At 39.0% G+C, this 19,609-nt stretch overlaps 2 protein-coding genes across 5 annotated transcripts in view; one reads left to right on the top strand and one right to left on the bottom strand.

The window, feature by feature from the left end:
- The window catches only part of WDR3 (WD repeat domain 3), a 31,043-nt gene extending 27,475 nt beyond the window's left edge, over positions 1–3,568 (bottom strand). For 2 of the 3 annotated variants that reach the window (XM_023222725.3, XM_023222723.3), the window contains exon 1: positions 3,376–3,568. The gene's annotated coding sequence lies outside the window, so the exon portion shown is untranslated. The other variant, XM_023222724.1, reaches the window with a different exon arrangement.
- Positions 3,485–19,609, top strand: part of GDAP2 (ganglioside induced differentiation associated protein 2) — a 60,594-nt gene continuing 44,469 nt past the window's right edge. Inside the window, exons 1-3 of one of the 2 annotated variants that reach the window (XM_023222726.2) lie at positions 3,485–3,710; positions 11,673–11,915; positions 13,357–13,496. In XM_023222726.2, coding sequence (XP_023078494.1) covers positions 11,740–11,915; positions 13,357–13,496 — 316 coding nt within the window. In that variant the 5' untranslated portion in view covers positions 3,485–3,710; positions 11,673–11,739. Of the gene's footprint in view, positions 3,711–3,766; positions 3,928–11,672; positions 11,916–13,356; positions 13,497–19,609 lie in introns of those variants that run through there. The other variant, XM_023222727.3, reaches the window with a different exon arrangement.

Raw genomic sequence — 19,609 nt, forward strand, 5'->3', positions numbered from 1 at the left:
TGACCTAAAATACCTAGACATCTTCATTTTTTATTCACTGTTGACTCAATATAATCCCTCTTCCTCAAGTTCCAGATTAGTCATTGTCATGCCCAACTCATGTGTATCTAACATTATAGGCTCAATGCAGCTAAACTAATTTACTTCTGCCCATTCAACCAGCATCAAAGCTTTTACACAGAGATTGGTAGTCTGAGACTGAACATATTTTTCAGTGACTATTTATTGAAAACCTACCAATTAGACAGGCACCGTTCTAGACACTGGATATACACTATTAATAAGACAAAATCCCTAACCTCATGTTACTTAACCTTCTTGTACAGTGGTTCTCTAACTCTAGTATACATCCAGATTACCTGGAGGGCTTATGAAAACACTGCTAGAAAACACCATCTCATCTCTTCTCCCAGCACCTGTTTCTGATTTCATAAGTCTGGGGTAGGGCCTAGAATTTTTCATTTCTAATAAGTTTCCAAGTGATGCTGCTGTTGCAGTTCTTGGACCACACTTTGAGAACTACTAGTCCATGAAAGTCTGTCCTTCATTTCAAAATCAGAGCAGTCACTTACCCTTGGCATAGAAAATGGGTGAGCAACTTGGCACACTATTTTTGGAAAGATGCCATTATTTCTGCACTTTTATTAAATTCACTGAAAATCCATAATCCACTGGTTATGTATAAAAGGGACAAGAGGTGAATGAAGGAGATAACAAATCAGTCCCATCTGTTGTTTACACAGAAGAGTAAAAAGTATCCCCAAAAAACACCCATGCAACTTAAAACACACAAAAATAAAGAAGTTACAGTCTTTTATAAGGAGTTGTTTATTTTTGCTATTGTTTTTTGTTTCTTTGGTTGGTTGATTTAACTCTACAAGGTCTTTCTAATTATCAAATGCTGTTTTAGTCTACTTCAACAAAAAAAAAAAGTTCAATCTCAACTCTCTGATAATATTTTCTGTTAATAATCACTTACTGGCCTCATTGTTTCTCTCACAGGAACCAACATAAAGCCAATGTAAAATCAAGGAAAGATAATATTAACAGGATGATAATGCTCTTAGCCTAGGCCATTTGATTAATTCTTTCGCAATTCCTCTTATTCCTCCAGACTCTGTAGTTGTTCCTTATGTTTGCCTGTCTTTGGCCATCTACCACCTCCTTCTATAGTATCTTCCTTGGAGAATTCATATAGCATGCCTAGGTCCACAGACTCCCATATTTCTATTTCCAGCCCTGCCCACCTACATGAATACTAATTATAGAGTTTCCAATATTTACTGAACATCTCCACTTGAATACCTTATAGTTTCACATTTAACATGTCTATAACCAAGCCTACCTTACTTCCGGTATCCCTCTCTTTTTTTCAGACACTAAGACACAATTTTCCCAGTTACTTAGGCTCAAAACCATTTAATAACCTTTGAATCATTAATAAAAAATATTATTATAGCAGCCAAGATTTAGCGAGTGCTTACGCTATAGTAACTGATAACATTAAATGTATATAACTTAGTAAACATATGCAACTGTTTACATACAGCAATTAAGCAATTAATGAAATGAGTTAACATATGCAAAGCACTTAGAAAAGCCTCTAGCACATTGTAAATATAAGCATAAAAAAAATATCCTCAAGCCTGTAATCCCAGCACTTTGGGAGGCCGAGACGGGCGGATCACGAGGTCAGGAGATCGAGACCATCCTGGCTAACACGGTGAAACCCCGTCTCTAATAAAAAAATACAAAAATCTAGCCTGGTGAGGTGGCGGGCGCCTGTAGTCCCAGCTACTCGGGAGGCTGAGGCAGGAGAATGGTGTGAATCCAGGAGGCGGAACTTGCAGTGAGCTGAGATCACGCCACTGCACTCCAGCCTGGGCGACAGAGCGAGACTCCGTCTCAAAAAAAAAAAAAAAAATTATCCATAAGGACCTGGTGTGGTGGCTCATGCCTATAATCCCAGCACTTTAGGAGGCCAAGGCCTGGAAGTCAAGAGTTTCAGACCAACATGGGCAACACAGCAAGACCCTATCTCTACAAAACATTTTTTTAAAAATTAACCAGGCATGGTGATGCACTCGGGAGGCTGAGGCAGAAAGATCACTTGAGTTCAGAAGTTCGAGGTTGCAGTGAGCTATGATCACGCCACTGCACTCCAGCCTGGGTGACAGTGAGACTCTATCTCTAAAAATAAATAAAACAAATTCTCCACAATAACACTACAAGGGAAGTCACTCTTCCTATCTCTATTTTACAGACAAGGAACTCAGACCCAGAGATGGTAAACTGCTAACCCAAAGTCATTTAGCAGCTAAGTGCCAAAGTCAGATCCCAATCCAGCCAGTCTAACTTCAAAATTTCTGCTTTTAACCACTATGCTAAACTGCTTCTCTCTGCCTCTTTCTCTTTAGTCAACTCCACCTGACTGTTACTCTGAAACAGGATGCTTTTCCCTCCAGCACTTTCAGTTCCAGCTCTTTATCACTGGGTTACTGCACTGATTTTCCACCTAGCACCTCCGCCTCCATGTTTTTCACTCTTTTCATTTAAAAGTCATAATACTACCGACTAATCTTTTCAAATGAGCTTTCCCATCCTAAAGCCTTGAAAAGGCTGAATCGTTTGCCAGTTTCCAAAACCTCATTCTGTCTAACCTCCGTATTTCTCGAATAAACGTTCCTGTCAGGCTGGCTAGTTTCCTTTCTCGTCCTGCGACCTTGTATTCTTCATAGTATTGGTTTTACTTAGAAAACATGCATTTTCTCCTCTACTTATTTTAATCAATGTTATCCTCTGAGGCCCACTTCTTTTCGAGTAAACCCAATTCTCGCAGCCTTTTTTCATACCCTCTATATTTAAACTACCTCCCAAACGACTTGCACTGTTCACTTTGTTCCACGTGCACAGCTTTCGCCTCCTTTCGGACAGTTCATGACCAAAGCTTCTCCGAAACCCCCATAATCTCCGCTTCCTAAACCACAGCCCCCAAAACGATGTTTCCATGATGCACTGAGGGCCTGGACCGTGGTAACAGACCTGCCACACATTCCTAAACGAGTCTTCGGTCAGGAGAGGGTGACGGAGGGTTCCACACATCGAACACACGGTCAGATCATCCTCAGGCAAGCCCGTGCATACGCACGGTCAGGCAGCTCTGCTCAGCATACGTAGCCTCGCCGAGTAGCTGAGGGGCTTTCAAGTACTGCTGTGCGGACGCCCGTAGTCACCTGAGTTCCCCCAGACCTAGCAACCGGCCCTAAATACGCCCGCCTCGGCTGCAGCTGACATCACGAACGCCTCAGACAGAATCTGCAAAATCGGAGCCGCAGACAAGGCCCTCAGCACCAACTGCGAACCTCCAGGACTCACCTCAGCCTCCACGAGGCTCCCAGCCGATTGGGCCCGCCCACAAGACCTGCCCCTTCCGGGCCCGTTCCGGAAGCCTCTTACTCCAGAGGTTCCCTTTGCCTTCCAGGAGGAAATGACGGAGAGAGCCGGGCGCTGATTGGTGAGCTCTGGCCGGGAGCGGAAGCCGGTGTTTCGCAGCCGAGAGCATTTGCAGCTGGTAACTCCAGCCTCCTGGGACTTTGACTCGCCCTACTCGGCGCGCTCCTGCTGAGGGTCGCCGGAGATGTCGCTCGGCCGCCTTCTACTAGGAGCCTGATCCGTCCCGCCCGCCGCCCGGATGGGACCGCCGGAGTGCTGTGAGAGGCGGGGCGGAGACCGGGAGGGAAGGCGGGGCGGAGAGGGCCGGGGGCGCGGCCCGAGGCGCACGGGACCCGGCCCTGGTCGGGATTGCAGGCTGAGGTTTTAGTTCTGTCACTTCTCTGAAAGAATGAAGCTGGCACCACTTCCTCGCCTGTCGGTTAGGTTCTCGCCCGAGGCGTTGTCGGGGACGCCGTGTCGACGAGGAGTGAAGGGGTAGGCAGTCGGCGGGCACTAGGGACAGTGGTGCCCTAGCCAAGAAGGCGCGCGCCCTAGGGTGCAAGTGTATAGGGCAGGCGGGAGCCCTTGCTGGTTGTAGCCCCAAAGACAAGTCCATGTTGCCGCTCCTGTGGACTGGACATTGTACGAACCGAGAGCACCTCGGGTGAGGGGTGGGTAGACGCTGAGCCCAGGATGGTGCGTTGTCTAGGTTCCCGCAATCCCTGGAGTGACACTGGCCTGGCTTTGTGTTTCCGCTCTCTGGCCGCTTGAGGGGGAAGTGACCAAGGCTGACTCCTCCTTGTTCGCTCACTGAGATTTAAGTGCTCTGTCACCAAGTGGGAATTAGCTGTTCTCTCTTGCATTTCTACTACTTTATTCTTGAGCTGCATAGAAGTGTTTAGAAATGAGTTCTGATGTCTAGAGCTGTGCAAAATTAAAGCTAACATAGCGGTACAAAAGAAGATCCTGCCAGCGCTCTTGAACAAGGTATCTAAAGCCAGCCCAGAAATTAGACCTTTGTCTACATGATCTGATTTTCTTCAGAATTTCTTGAGCTTAAGGCATGTTCAGCTAATCTTTCGTATTCAAGAAAATTGCAATAGCAAATAATGCGTATGATGAGACTGTGGACAGCTGTAGCAGCATAGGAGTTTTGAAACAAGATTGCCATGTATTGGATGAATGACAAGGGAAGAAATTGTGGCCACAAACTATTATTTTAATAAGTTTGGTGGGAAAGGGAGCATTTGAGTGGATGTGTATGGTTAATATCCCTGACAGGTGCTGTGTATTATATTATTATGGGGGAAAGGGTGTGCTTCAATGGAAAACTGCATAGTTTAGAGTCTATCTTACCCCTTGGATTAACTAATTCTAAAAAAGCCATTTTTCAGTTATGTAAACTAGGTAACTGACATGAATGCTAAATAATTTTTGTCAAGACATGTGAATTCGCTCTCTTAGAGGTTCAGTGGAAGTTTTGCCTCCTTTTGCATGTTTATTTCAATATTCCTGCTCTAAGGTGTCTAATTCTGGGATTTTCTCTATCTTCTGCCTGGTTCCTTTTTGAGTTAAATAAAATCTTGAACACGGGTTTGGTTTTATATTTGAAGGAGTCATGATTTTACCTTTTCTTAAAAATTATATTAATATTATTAAATATTATGGGATGGGACAACCACAGATGGAAAAAAATGATTTTAATAAGAGTTGGTATCAGAGCAACTGTGAGTGGTAAGATAATGCATCTTATAAAATTCTTTATACAGTGTTTCAAGGATATAACTCTACCTCCTTATTTAAGTTTCAAAATGCTCAATATATCAATACTTACAATTAAAACATAGTGCGGTTCATGTAATATGAAGGGGTACTACTAATTCATTGTGAGGATATGTTCTTTGGCTGCTTTTGAGTGATGATGTTAAATTTGACCCAAGCCATTGACAAGCTTAGGAATGTTCTTGTTATACTGTGTTTATTGTTGACATACTTGACTACTTCAGTTAGTCTTCCAATCTGAGAATCTTTTTTAAAAAGTGTGATTCTCTCTGATGGCATAAAATGATTCTTAAGTATGGTGTTGGATGGTGGCATAGAATGATTCTTAAGTATGGTATGCACACAAATCCTAATGTACTCTGAACTGTTAAATATTGATATACAAAGTCATAAAGAATGGTAAACCTGGGAATTAATGGCAGTCAAGTGCATGTACCAGCTGTCTTTGTACTGTTGTTGTCCAGGCTGGTCTGATCAATGTAAGCATTTCGAAAGACAGGTAAACAGGTCAAAAGTTACCATTTTTCTGTCTTAAATGATGTCATTTTCTTTTTATCCAGACAAAAAGGTTTTTTTGAGATGGTGATCCAAGGTATTATGCCCAATTTTGCCCAGTTTTGAGCAATAAAATCTGATCTCTCTAGCCAATCCAATTATTCCTATTAAGCAGTATTTAAAGGACTTCTTAAACTAAAAGATGACAGGATTTGAGAAAAAAAAAAAAAAAAACAGAAGTTACAGTGTAATGAGAGCTGTTTACTCTGTACCATTTGAATTATAAAGGATACATAGTGGGTTATCTTTGTCTTTAGGTCCTCTTCACTAAAGTACTGAAAAGCATATGGCTATGGAAATAGATCTGATTCATTATGGAATCTTCTGTTTGTCCCATGTAGACTTTTTGATCCTTGGAAATTAATGTCTTGCTTCAAGAACCTTTTTTTTGTTTTTAAACTAGGGTTTAGTGTTTGTTTATGAATTTATTCAAAGTACAGAGCTGATCAACTGATTTTCAGTGGGCAGTCTTGCTCTTCTTTAATGTTATCAAAAATTCTGGCTGTGGCTATGGATTAATAGAAGCCTTCTCCTCCCTTTGTCACATGAGCAATCTGCATCCTATCACTGAGATTCTAATTCAAATTTGTGTACAAATCTGCTTGTATGAGCTCATACACAAACATTTTGGGGAGTGAAAAGATCTGTATCTTTCATGTGATTCTCAAAGGGGCCTGTGACCTTGAGAATGTTAAAAACCACTGTTCTCTCCGGGATCAGGTTTTCCTGCCTAGCTTGGGTTTGTAGCTCCATTTACTGTATGTATTACTAAGGTGTACGTGTGTTTAGGGGAGGGAGAGATTCAAACCTCTTTTTGGTGAGAAACATCAATGTCTGTTTAGAGATGGAGTTGAAAAAGAATTTAACCTTTGCTAAATACTATGACACTTCATAAAATGCCATTAGATTTTGTCCTACAGTAAGAGCTATGAGCATTACTTTTACTTATTTAACATCCAAATCTTGTGAGTCACAATTACTTAAAAGCTGGGAAAAGGATCCAACAAACTCTACTGACTGGGTCTGATCAGGGATATAGGAGAACCACCAGGGTGTACTGTCAAAGACGATAATAGAGTTTTGAGGAGGAAATGATCAGTAATAAACGTGGGTAGAATTGGATTAGTGCTTGGATTTGACATTTAGGAAGTTATTGTTGACCTTGATAGAGCAGCTTTAGCATAGCTATAGAGCGGAAGCAAAACTGCAGTAGATTGAGCAAATGTATGAAGAGAAAATAGAGCTACAAAACAAATTACTCTTAAAAAGTCAAGTGGAAAAAAAAGGAGTTTAATATTCTGAAGAAGAAATGAAGTAGAAGAAATAAAGGAGGAAAACCTTTTTGAGAACAGGAGGATTGTGAGGAAGGAAAAAGCAAGATGTAATTGTAATAGGAGAATTTGTGTTGTAACACTCATTTAAGAGGAGAAATGGTCAAATGAAGGAAATTGTTTAAATTAAGGTGATTTAGCAGGCTTAAAAGTGTGGAATATACCCTCAAATCATCACTTGGAAGTTGGAAACAGTGAATGATTTTGAATTGGAGGGAAGTTCAGGTAATTGTTCTCCTATGCAGTTTTGATACCAATTATCTCATTTAATGCTCACAATAATCTTAGGAGACTTACTCTTATTTTAGAAATAAAAAAACTGGTTTAGAGTCAAGGATAGCACAACTTTTGGATGATGGTCCTGGATCCAAACTCAGACCCTGTGATAACAGAGTCCAAGCTCTCACATTGAAACATACTGTCTCTGCCTCACTGTGTAATTGCACATGGAAATATTTACCTTAAAATACTAAAGAAGCTGGATTCAAAATTGTATCAGTATGATTTTACCTATCACAGAAAAAAGTAGTAATTACATCAAAAGTTGAGGAATTTTTTCCTTCCCCTTGATTTTGGTTTCTTTTCTTTTCCTCCTTTTCGTTTCTTTTCTTTTTTGAGATAGGGTTTTGCTCTGTCACCCATGCTGGAGTGTGGTGGCACAATCTTGGCTCACTGCAACCTCCACCTCTTGGGCTCAAGCAATCCTTCTACCTCAGCCACCTGAGTAGCTCGGACTACAGAAGCATGCCACCACACCTGGCTAATTTTTTGTATTCTTGTAGAAATAGGTTCTCACTGTGTTGCCCTAGCTGGTCTTGAACTCCTGGGCTCAAGTGATCTCCCCGCCTCAGCCTCCCAAAGTGCCAGGATTACAGGTGTGAGCCACCACATTTGACCAATTTGATATTTTTCAAATGTTCTGTAAACATGTATTACTTAGAGTCAGAAAGAAAAGTTATCTTAGAAAAGCAATTTTGTCCTGAAAGTTGGCATTCAAGTTTACAAACTGAAAACTGTTTGTGTTAATGGATTTGTTTTTAGATTATAGTTAAGAACTTTCAGTATTAGTCATTGTCATAAAAAATCTGCAGATAATTTTTTGAAATTATGAACTTTTGCTAAGTGTCATTCCATTGAGCATGAGGCAATTTAACCGTGATAGATGAGTATAGTCTTCATTTGTCCTCTGTTCAGCTTGTCTATTTCAAGTCTGAATACTTATGAACAGATAACAAAACTTGTGGAAAGGCCAATTTGATGGACTAAACACCAACTTTTAGGTAAAATTAATTTCTTTATTTCAAAGTAATTTCAAAGGTGTATTTAGTGTCAATAAGAATAGTCTTCTCATACAAATTTATCATTGTGTAACCTACAAGGCCTTTCTGAAATTATTATATAAATGATCACATTTCCTGTTCCACAGCGTTGATTTAGGAATTAGCATATTCACTAGATCCATGTTTTGTTCCGATTAGCATCCCATGTATCTCAGCAGGAAACATCACAGAATTTATTGTGGAAGGGCATGCTTGTTTTATTTAACAACAAACATGAAAACCATACTGAAAAACTCAAAAAACTTCATGAGATCATGTCCTTTGCAGTAACATAGATGGAGCTGGAGGCCATTATCCTAAGCAAACTAATGCAGGAACAGAAAACCACCTACTGCATGGTCTCACTTATAAGTGGGAGCTACACAGTGAGAACACATGGACACAAAGAAGGGAATGACAGACACTGGGACCTACTTGAGGGTGAAAGGTGGAAGGAGGGAGAGGATCAAAAAACTACCCATCAGGTACTATGCTTTTTACCGGGGAGATGTAATAATCTGTACACCAGACCCCTGTGACATGCAGTTTACCTACATAACTAACCTGCACATGTACCTCTGAACCTAAAAGTTAAAAAAGAGAAAGAACTAAGAGAAAAGAAGAGAGAATCTGAAATTACATGCCTCCTGATGAAAGACACACCATCTCATATAATCTTGCCAGAACTGATTACTAAAAAGAAGTTTTCAAATAACAGAGAAACTTATTGAACCATACATGAATATGCAAGCAACAAAATCCAGACTGTGGAACACTACAGTTTCAGCACATAAGTTTTACAGAAAAGGAAATGTTGGATGGCAGACTTGTAGATTAAAAGAGATTTAAGATACACACTAAAATGTTTTAAATGGCTAATATTAAACTATGGTTTCTAGGGATGCACACTTAGGTGAAAAGGCCATATGAGTATATAAGAAAGTAATTAAAAGTTCTGATAGTAGTTACTTTGGGGGACAGGAAGAGGTTGACATCATGACAGATCACATGGAGGTACTTTTGGGTGCCTGCACAGTTCTATCTCCTGACTTTGGTGGTGGTTCCAGGGGTGTTTCCTTCATAATAGCTCATTAAAATGCACATTTATTTGGGGAGAAAAAAGTTCACATGCTGACTTTCTTTCCATGATCATCTATCTGCCCTTATTTATTTCATGTTACCAACAGCCTCCAACTTACCAAACCTGTTAATCAGTTCTTAGTCCTGTTACTCAACCTCTCAGTAGCATTTAACTGATACGAATCAAGTATTGCTTGAAATGTTTTCTTCACTTGGCTTTTAGGCTACCACACTTCCCTGGTTTACCTTCCTTTCTTAGCATTCCTTCTCTATCTCACTTTCTGACTTGTCCTCTTTCCCACCTCTAAGTTTTGTTGTAGGACTCAGTCCTTGGATCTGTTTTCTCTATTTGCATTTACTGTCTAGGCTATCTTGTCCAGTTCCCATAGCTTTAAATACCATCCATATGCTGAGAATTCCGAATTTATATTTTTAGCCCCATCTTCTGTGAGCTCTAGCCTCATATAACCAATTTGCATGTTTGACATAAACACTTGGTCATAGAATGAGCATCTCAAACTTAGCACACCCAAAAAGACCTAAGAAAAAGAAAATCCATTGGTTATCACTCTATCCTACAACCTACTCCAATTTTTCTCTTCTCTGTAAATAGCATAACATTTACTCAATTGTGTAAGCAAGTAATCCAGAAGTTATCTTTGGTTCTGCTCTTTCTCCCTACTGTCTATATTCTTAAGTAAGTCTTGTTGACACCACTTTCAAAATATATGCCAAGTCTTACATTTCTCATCACTACCATCTCACCTAAATTATTGCAGTCATTTTCTATTGATCTCTGCACCTACTCTTGCCCCTTCTCAGTTTCATTGTAGCTACAGTATTCTTTTCAAATATTTATATTTAATCATTACCATGATCAAGATCCTCTTATAGCATCACCTCATATTTAGAATAAGATCTAAACTTCTTACCACAGTTTACAGACTGTATCCTCTGGCCTTTCCCTCTCTTACCAACCTCATCACCTACCCCTCATTACCTAGCTTATTCTGCTTTTCCTAAACTGACCTCCTTGTTCCTCCTGTAGTATACCAAGATCCTTCCTGCCTATTTGGCCTTGCACTTGCCATTTCCTTTGCCTGAAACATCTCCCAGAGCTTCATGTGGCTTGCTCTCTCATTGTGTCTTTCTACTGAGATGTTACCTGTTCTCTCATATTACTTACTTCCTCTAGTCATTCTGTTAGATACCTGCTTGTTTCTTTATCATATATCATCTTCTGTCTTCTCCATGGAAGTATATGCTCCCGAAGGGCAGGGACTTGCTCTTATTCACCAGTGTGTACCCAGTGCCTAGAATAGTATCTAACACATGGTAGATGCTTGCAAATATATTTTTTTTTTTAGACGGAGTTTTGCTCTCATTGCCCAGGCTGGAGTGCAATGGCGCAATACAAAGATTTATTCAATGAATGAATATACCATTTTACTGAAATAGATATTTGACTCATAGGCAAATTGATTCTCCTTTTCTCTAACAACAAATAATTTCCCATTACTTCTCTCTAGTACTTGACACTGTGTGTCTTCCAACACCCTCCTCTTCTAATGTTGGTATTTCAGTACAACCAGCCACCTACCATATCACTGTCTCATACACCATATCCTATAAATTGTCAACTCCTGTTCATCCTTCCTTTGTATTTTGCTTCTTAAATGGGTGCCTCCTTCTGTATCTCCTTTCCTAGTTGAAACCTTTATCATCTCTTACTACTTGATTGCAGTAACTTCCCAGCTTCTCATTTTGTCTTAGTACATCCTCCACATTATCATCAGACTTTAAATTATACATACGATTTATCTTTGTATCCCTTGCGGCATCTATCACTTTTTGTTTTTTCAATAGTAGGCACTCAGTGAATGTTGAATGAATAGTCCTGTTTCCGGAAAGTAGAATTGGTGGGCCATGTGATTACTTTAATGGCTGTAATTCTTTGAAAAGAATTTATGCTTAAATAATCACTCTTTAATCCTGTTTTAGAAATGCTGTAGCAATTCTTTGTTGTCCATTGTTTTTAATGGACTTGTAAAGTGACTATAATCACACAATATATTATTGGGTTGTTTCACAGTGGAATTTTCTTTACTGCTTTAATAGAATTCAAGTAATATCTGTGCTTCTCTATTGAAATGATTCTTTCTTTTCTCTTAAGCTAAAGTCTCCAGTGAATATTGAATTGCTGAGGAATTTGGGAAAAGACAAATCAAAGTTCCCATTCCATGGATCCCTTAGGTGCGCCTTCCCAGTTTGTGGATGTGGATGCACTACCAAGCTGGGGTGACTCATGCCGAGATGAATTAAATTCCTCTGATACTACAGCTGAAATATTTCAGGAAGACGCTGTTCGATCACCTTTTCTTTATAATAAGGACGTCAATGGAAAAGTAGTTCTTTGGTAATTATTTGATTACATCATATCCTGAGGAGAGAACACTTTCTCATAATTTATTCTGACCTCTTTTTGTAAGCTCTAGCATTGTTGAAATACAGCTTTGCATATACATATATGATTTTATTGAGGTATAATTGACATTTAATAAACTACGTATTTAAAGTACACAATATATGTTTTGACTTGTTAACACATCCATGAAGCCATCACCACAATCAAGATAGTGAATATACCTGTCACCTCCAAAAGTTTTTTTTTCTGTTCCTTTGTAATTCCTCCTTCCTGCCCTTCCCTGCCTCCCCATCCCCAAGCAACCAATAATCTTCTTGTCACTATAGGTTGGTTTGCATTTTCTAGGGTTTTATTTAAATTGAATTGTGTGCTTTTTCGTCTGTTTTCAGCAGAATGATTTAAATTCATCTGTGTTTTGTGTATCAGTAGTAGTTCATTGCTTTAAAAAACTGCTTTATTGAGATACAATTCATATACAATATAATTCATCAATTCAAATTGCACAACATAGTGATTTTTAATATAGAGTTGCATAACCCTCACTACAGTCAATTTTAGAACATTTTCATCAGCCCAAAGCCCCATTAGCAGTCACTCCCCATTTTTCCTTAATCCCCCTAGGCAACCACAAATCTACTTTCTTGTCTCTGTAGATTTGCCAATTCTGAACATTTCATATAAATGAAATGAATACAATAAAGTTTGTGGTTTTTTGTGACTTAGCATAATGTTTTCAAGGTTCATCCATATTGTAGTACAAATCAATACTTTATTCCTTTTTTTTTGTTTTGTTTTGAGATGGAGTCTTGCTCTGTCACCCAGGCTGGAGTGTAGTGGCGTGATCTCGGCTCATTGCAAGCCCCACCTCCCAGGTTCACGCCATTGTCCTGCCTCAGCGTCCGGAGTAGCTGGGACTACAGGTGCCCACCACCACGCCCAGCTAATTTTTTGTATTTTTAGTAGAGACAGGGTTTCACCATGTTAGCCAGGATGGTCTCGATCTCCTGACCTCGCAATCCACCTGCCTCGGCCTCCCAAAGTGCCGGGATTACAGGCGTGAGCCACTGTGCCCAGCCAGTACTTTATTCTTTATTAGGATTGAATAATATTCCCTTGTATGGATATACCACATTTATTAGTTCATTAGTTGATGGATATTTGGATTGTTTCTACTCTCTGGCTGTTATAAATAATGCTGCTATTTCTAAATGTGATGGTTCTGTGAGTTTCAGGGTTATAACAATTGCATTAAAGATCTAAAATGCCAGGTTGTTTTTTAAGTCAGAAATTTCTTTTCTACTATTGCTTAGCTTGTGAGCTAGCAAAACCAACATTTTGAAAAAGACAAGGATAAAATGTTTTGAAATAATTAGAAACTAGGTTTCTTTTCATCCTCTTCCCCACACTTGTTCGTTCTTTACTGTTTCTTCAGGAAAGGAGATGTGGCATTACTGAACTGTACAGCCATTGTGAATACCAGCAATGAAAGTCTCACAGATAAGAATCCCGTGTCAGAAAGTATCTTCATGCTTGCAGGGCCTGATTTGAAGGAAGATCTCCAGAAACTTAAAGGTGAGTGAATTTTCTTTCGTATGTTATCGTTTAGGAAACATTCATTTTGGTGTGCTCTACTTTGAAGAGGCATGTTTTGTGGGAAAATTATATAGATGTAGCTGTTTTTCTTTTGTTGAAACTAAATAAAAACTGCTTTTGAAAGCTCCATTTTAACAAAATTTATTACATTTTGAAATGTGTTAAAAACTGAAACCTGAGAATTTACTAGCAATAAAACTTCTTTGTCATGTTCTGGATTTTAAATGACAATCACTGTAGCTGATTAGATCTTTGGTAGCATTTTCTTGGCTGCATATTTTCTTGCACAAAACATGCACGAAAAGCCTTATGAGATGACTATCCTCCTGAACTGAAAAGCTGTTAAATTACTGACTTTGCAGCCCTTTGTTATTTGAGCCCAAATGAAATACTGTGAAATTCAATCTTCCCATTGTATAAAAACTATTTATGAAATACAGCAATGTTGCCTAAAATGTAAACAGCAAAGTTAACCTGTGTAAAATCTTGCTTCCCTTCCCTTCTATCATTTAACACTGACAACTGGTTTCTAACCTAATAAAAATATTAGAACTTGATCAGGAATACTGATAAGTGCTGACTCTATGAAGGAAGGGATAGAATGGGAAGAATTGCATTTTTTGATCCAGAAACTGAATTTTGACTCTAAGGACAGCTGGGGGAAATGATCATAACTAAACTGCAAAACAAGATACCATGAAGAACATGTAGAAACTAGAAAGGATATTGAAGATAATACTGAGAAGTTCTTTGTTAAAAGATACAGAGAAGTTGGTCTGGAAAAATTCCTAATGGCATATGTGTGTATGCTCACATACACCTTAGAGCTAGACTTATGGATAATAAAGAAAATAAGAAAATTTAACACAAATATACAAGTAAAACCTTCATATTAAACCGTGTTTGAGCATCTCCAACCTGAGATTCATATCATAACTTTGCCCTTTACTAACTGTGTGACTGAAGACCGGTCACTTCACCTCTGAGTCTGAGCGTCCTCATCTCTACAATGGGGATAGTAATGGTAGTTCCTACCTCAGTTCCTGACATATAGCGAGAGCTTAAAATTTGGAGATGGAAAAAACTAATATCTTGAAGACTAAATTAAATAATGGACATTAGGTGCTAAGCACATCCTACGTGTTCAACAAGTATTATTTCTGGTGTTAGTTATTAGGCCCCAGTTGTGTGTTTAATGAATCAGTGCCAACCTTTAGGTTATTACTAAAGGGCTGCATACTTAATCCTATCCCCTTTTTACATTTTTATTAATGACTTAATAAAAACAAGCATGACTTACCAAATTTTTAGATGATAGAAAGCTAAAAGAGTAACAGGACATACTGGATGATAGACTAAAGATTTTCATATGACTAGAAGTATAAGCCAAAAAATGAAAAAATTAACGGAGATGAATATTAAAGTTTTGCAGTAAGTTTAAAATGATGGGGAAACATCATTTGTTTAACATTTTATGTCTCAGTAAAATGGCATTATTTTCCATTCCATTTTTCTTTTTCTTTCTTTCTTTCTTTTTTTTTTTTTTTTTCTGAGACAGTCTCACTCTGTCACCCAGGCTAGAGTGCAATGGTATGATCTTGGCTCACCGCAACCTCCACCTCCCAGGTTCAAGTGATTCTCCTGCCTCAGCCCCTGGAGTAGCTGGGACTACAGGTGTGTGCCACTATACCTGGCTGATTTTAGTATTTTGATTGGAGATGGGGTTTCACCATGCTGGCCAGGCTGGTCTTGAACTCCTGACCTCAAGTGATCTGCCTGCTTCAGCCTCCCAAAGTGCTGGGATTACAGGCGTAAGCCACCATGTCCAGCCTCCCATTCCGTTTTTCTTTCAAGGAACTCTAGTGTTAGCACTTCCCTCTTTCTTATCCCTCACATAAAGTCTATCGTCGTGCCCTAAATTAATCTTAAATCTATTTCTGTCTGTCACCATTGTCTCCAGCAGCTAGCATATGCAACCATCATTCCCTGCCTAGACTACAGCCATATCCTCTCTCCCAACTGGTCTTACTACATCTATTCTTCGTTTCTTATATCCATTGTCCACACACAACCAGTAAGTGTAAACCCCTTCTTATTGTTCCTTTACTTCAAACTATTTAGTGACCTCTCATTAAACTTAAATTCTAAACTCCTTAAACTTTAAGATCCCCATGTCCTTGCAAGATTTCACTCACTTTTCTCCAGGCTTATCCCATGCCCCCTTTTCCCTTCCTTACCATGCTTGAGCCAAACTGATCTCTTCTCGCTACCTTGCCATCCAAGCTCCTTTCCAGTTTTGCACTTGCTGTTGTTCTCTCAGTTGTCAACCTTTATTCTTAAGTCTTGGCTTATATCTCTTCCTCAAAGCACTATTTCTTTTTACTTCAGAATAGATCAGACTACCCATAGTATATGCTCCCAGCCTACAGTACTTCTCTCTTGTTTGCTTATCACAGTTGTAATCTTGTAAATTGTCTTGTGATAACTGTATCCCCATTTAACTGTAAACTCTATATGGACAAGAACTGTATGTCTTTTATTACTACTTTTTAAGAGTAATAAATTGGGGTACACCTAACAGAAAATTACTAACATTGTGGAAACCACATTATTTAAAGAGCTAGGATTAGCATAGAGAAGAGAATATTTGGGGGAAACAGTACTTATTCTCAAATACTTGAAAAAGGATCATATTGAAGAGGGAGAATGATAATTATGATGTGTTCCTAGAATCCTTGATAAGAAGATACATAAAACTGTATGTCAGTTCAGTTAGTATCTAAGCATTGATACTAAAATTAGAATAGGCAGAGTTGGCTTATTGTACCCAAATTTCCCCCCTGAAAAAAAATCAGTCTTATATTCACTTTGCGAATTTAGAAATTTTATGAAACTAAAGCTATGTGAGGTTTGTTTATTGTTTGAACCTGTATGTGGGTATGGATGTATACATACATTCTTATATCTTTTCATACCAAAATAAAATAATTATGTGTATGCTGTTCTCAAAATAAGGTAATCATGTACATATTCTGCAATTTGCCTTCTTCAGCAAATGAATTCCACCTTTTAATTTCAGAAATTATATCCACTACCCAAACCATATTTAAAATTTCCAGCTGATCCAAAAATGTCCTTTGCAGCAGCTATTTTATCCAAACCAGCACCCAATCCAGGACCACACATTGCATCTTTTTTGTTACGTTTATTAATTTGTCTCTGTGTGTGTGGTAATTTGTAATCCAGTACGGTCTCCTGTCTATGACACTGACTTGTTGACTGAACAAGGCCAATTATTTTTCACAGTATTCCTCCTTCTAGATTTATCTGATTTACCTGAAGTGCCATTTAGTTTGTATTTCCAATAAACTTGACATTATGTCTAATGGAGTCAAGTTTTGCCTAAAATATTGCATAGGTGATGTTGTGTTGTCTACTTAATGTATCATGTTAGACCTGTTAGTGGGCCATTACTCATACTAAGATGGCTCTCTTAATTAGAGTGAAGACAACAGTTTGATCCTTCCATTCCATTTTTTTCTTGCCAGGGTCCCTCCTGGAACCCTCCATCCTCCCTTTCCTCTATAGACTGTTCTCTATGCCTGCTGTGCAGTGTCTGTTCTGGAACATTTTTTTTAACATCATCCTGGGAAATCCTTTTTTTCTGTTTGATGGATTAGATCTCTTATTTTATTTTATTTTATCTTTGATGGAGTCTCGCTCTGTTGCCCAGGCTGGAGTGCAGTGGCGCCATCTCAGCAAGCTCCGCCTCCTGGGTTCACACCATTCTCCTGCCTCAGCCTCCCGAGTAGCTGGGACTACAGGCGCCCGCCACCACGCCCAGCTAATTTTTTTGTATTTTTAGTAGAGACGGGGTTTCACCGTGTTGGCCAGGATGGTCTCAATCTCCTGACCTTTTGATCCACCTGCCTCGGCCTCCCAAAGTGTTGGGATTACATGTGTGAGCCCCCGCATCCGGCCTGGATCTCTCATTTTTGTGAGTAAATCTACCAGGAGATTTTAAAGAAGGATACAATAGGGCAAAACTACTGAGATTTTACTTCCACCTTCGTACTTAATTGGTAATTTGCTTAGAAATAGAATTCTAGTTTGGAAATCATTTTCTAGAAATTTGAAGGCACTACTCCTTTGTTTTCTACTTTGATTAGTGCTGTTAAGAAGTCTCAGGCTATTCTTATCCCTGATTGTATGCTACTGGTTTCTTTCTGGAAAGCTTATGATCTCATCTGTGTTTCTTAGCGCTCTTAAATTTTACAGGGATGTGCCTTCATATGGTTTGTGTGTTTTATGGGCTCTTTGAATCTAGAAACTCATGTCTTTCCATCCTGGTAAATTTTTTTGTTTTATTTCATTAATAATTTCCTTCCTTCTGTATTCTCCGTTCTCTCTGAAGAAATCCTGTTGGATGTTGTATTTTCTTGTTTAATTCTTCAGTTTCTCATCTGTTATCTCTTATTTTCAATTTATTTTTGTTTTATTTTCTGGATTTCTTCAAGTTTAGTTTTAACTCTTCTATTGAACTTTTCATTTCTGCTGTCATATTTTTCACTTGGCTATAGGTAAGTGCCATTTCCTGTTCTCTGAATAGTCTGTTTTTATGACATTCTGATTTTGTTTAAAGTTTTTTTCCCTGTGTTGTCTATTTCTTTGTACACATGGGTGTCTAAGTCAGTTCAGGCTGCTATAACAAAGTATCATAGGCTGAGTGGCTTAGGAAGAACAGAAATTTCTGGAGACTAAAATCCAAGATCAGGGTGCCAGCATGGTCAAGTTCTGCTAAGGGCTGTCTTCCTGGCTACAGACTGCTGACTTTTCATTGTATTTTCATGTGGCAGAAAGAGGGAGCAGACTCTCTGGAGACTCTTACAGGGATTCAAATCTCATTCATGAGGGCTCTACCCTCATGAGCTTATCTAATTCTAATTACCTCCCAAAGACCCTACCTCCTAACACCATCACATTAGGGGGTAGGGTTTAACCACGCATTCCGTTTACAACAGTGGGCAAAGGTTATTGCCTGGTGGGTCTTGAAGCATATGACAGAATGGGACTCCTGCCTGTTATTTTATTGGGGAACTTTCCCCGTTTATCATGATCTGTAGGTCCTTTAGGTTTGGGCCTCTCAATTTCTTGGAAAGGAATCCTCCATGAGCGTAAGCCTAGATGTCTGTTTTGAAAGCCATTTGGGGGCTGAGGGCTAGACCTTTCACTGTTAAGTATAACATTTTAACTAAATCCCCTCTTTTCAGCTGTGCCTGAGGTTCTGGAATCCAGAAACTCTCTAGTTGAGCATCTCCAGAGAATAAACTTCTTCCCTGCTGCTCTGGTGGTTAAAAAAAAAAAAAAAAAAATCATCACCTTACTGTGCTGGCTGCGGGAGGGGTTGTTGCAGATTTGACTGTTTTTATACAAACTTTTAACCGGGCCTCCTCTTTTTAGCGCCACATCCCACTTCACAGCCTAGCCTTTACAAGTACTTAGGGTTCCAATTTCTGAGCCTTTTTAGCTTTCTCTAGTAATAATAACAATAATTGCTAATACATGTACACACTTTGCATATAGTAACTCGTTTAATCCTGTGAAGTAAGTACTACTAGTATCCCTCTTAAATAGGAAATTGAGTTGTGACGAGGCCAAGCCCCTGCCCAGAGTGTCTTGACAGGAATGTGGTAGACTCAGGATTTGAATCAAAGCTGTCTGTCATGTATCCAACATTGCTCTTTAGTACAGATCAACTTGCTTCATATTAGTTATCTCATTTCTACATGCAATTAGGTTTCTCTGCTCTGTTGAGTCAGTTACTAGTCAGTTGGCATTCTACCTTCCAAAATTTTGATGATGCTTATCTGCTTCATGTTCTTTCTCATTCTCTTTATCTGTCGCTGTGCTTATACCTGTTGTACTACTTCACTGTCATTTTGGGAACAGAAGGAACAGAGATAAATGCTTATGTTCAGTCTGTATTTTTAACCGAAATTTCTCAAAGTTCTCAGTACTTTCTCTGTTTCATGCTTTCATTTGTTTTTGTTTTTGTTTTCCTAACACATCCAAACTTAGGTATGTTTCCATTG

The sequence above is a fragment of the Piliocolobus tephrosceles genome, chromosome 1 (genome assembly GCF_002776525.5).
Source record: "Piliocolobus tephrosceles isolate RC106 chromosome 1, ASM277652v3, whole genome shotgun sequence".
NCBI lineage: Eukaryota > Metazoa > Chordata > Mammalia > Primates > Cercopithecidae > Piliocolobus > Piliocolobus tephrosceles.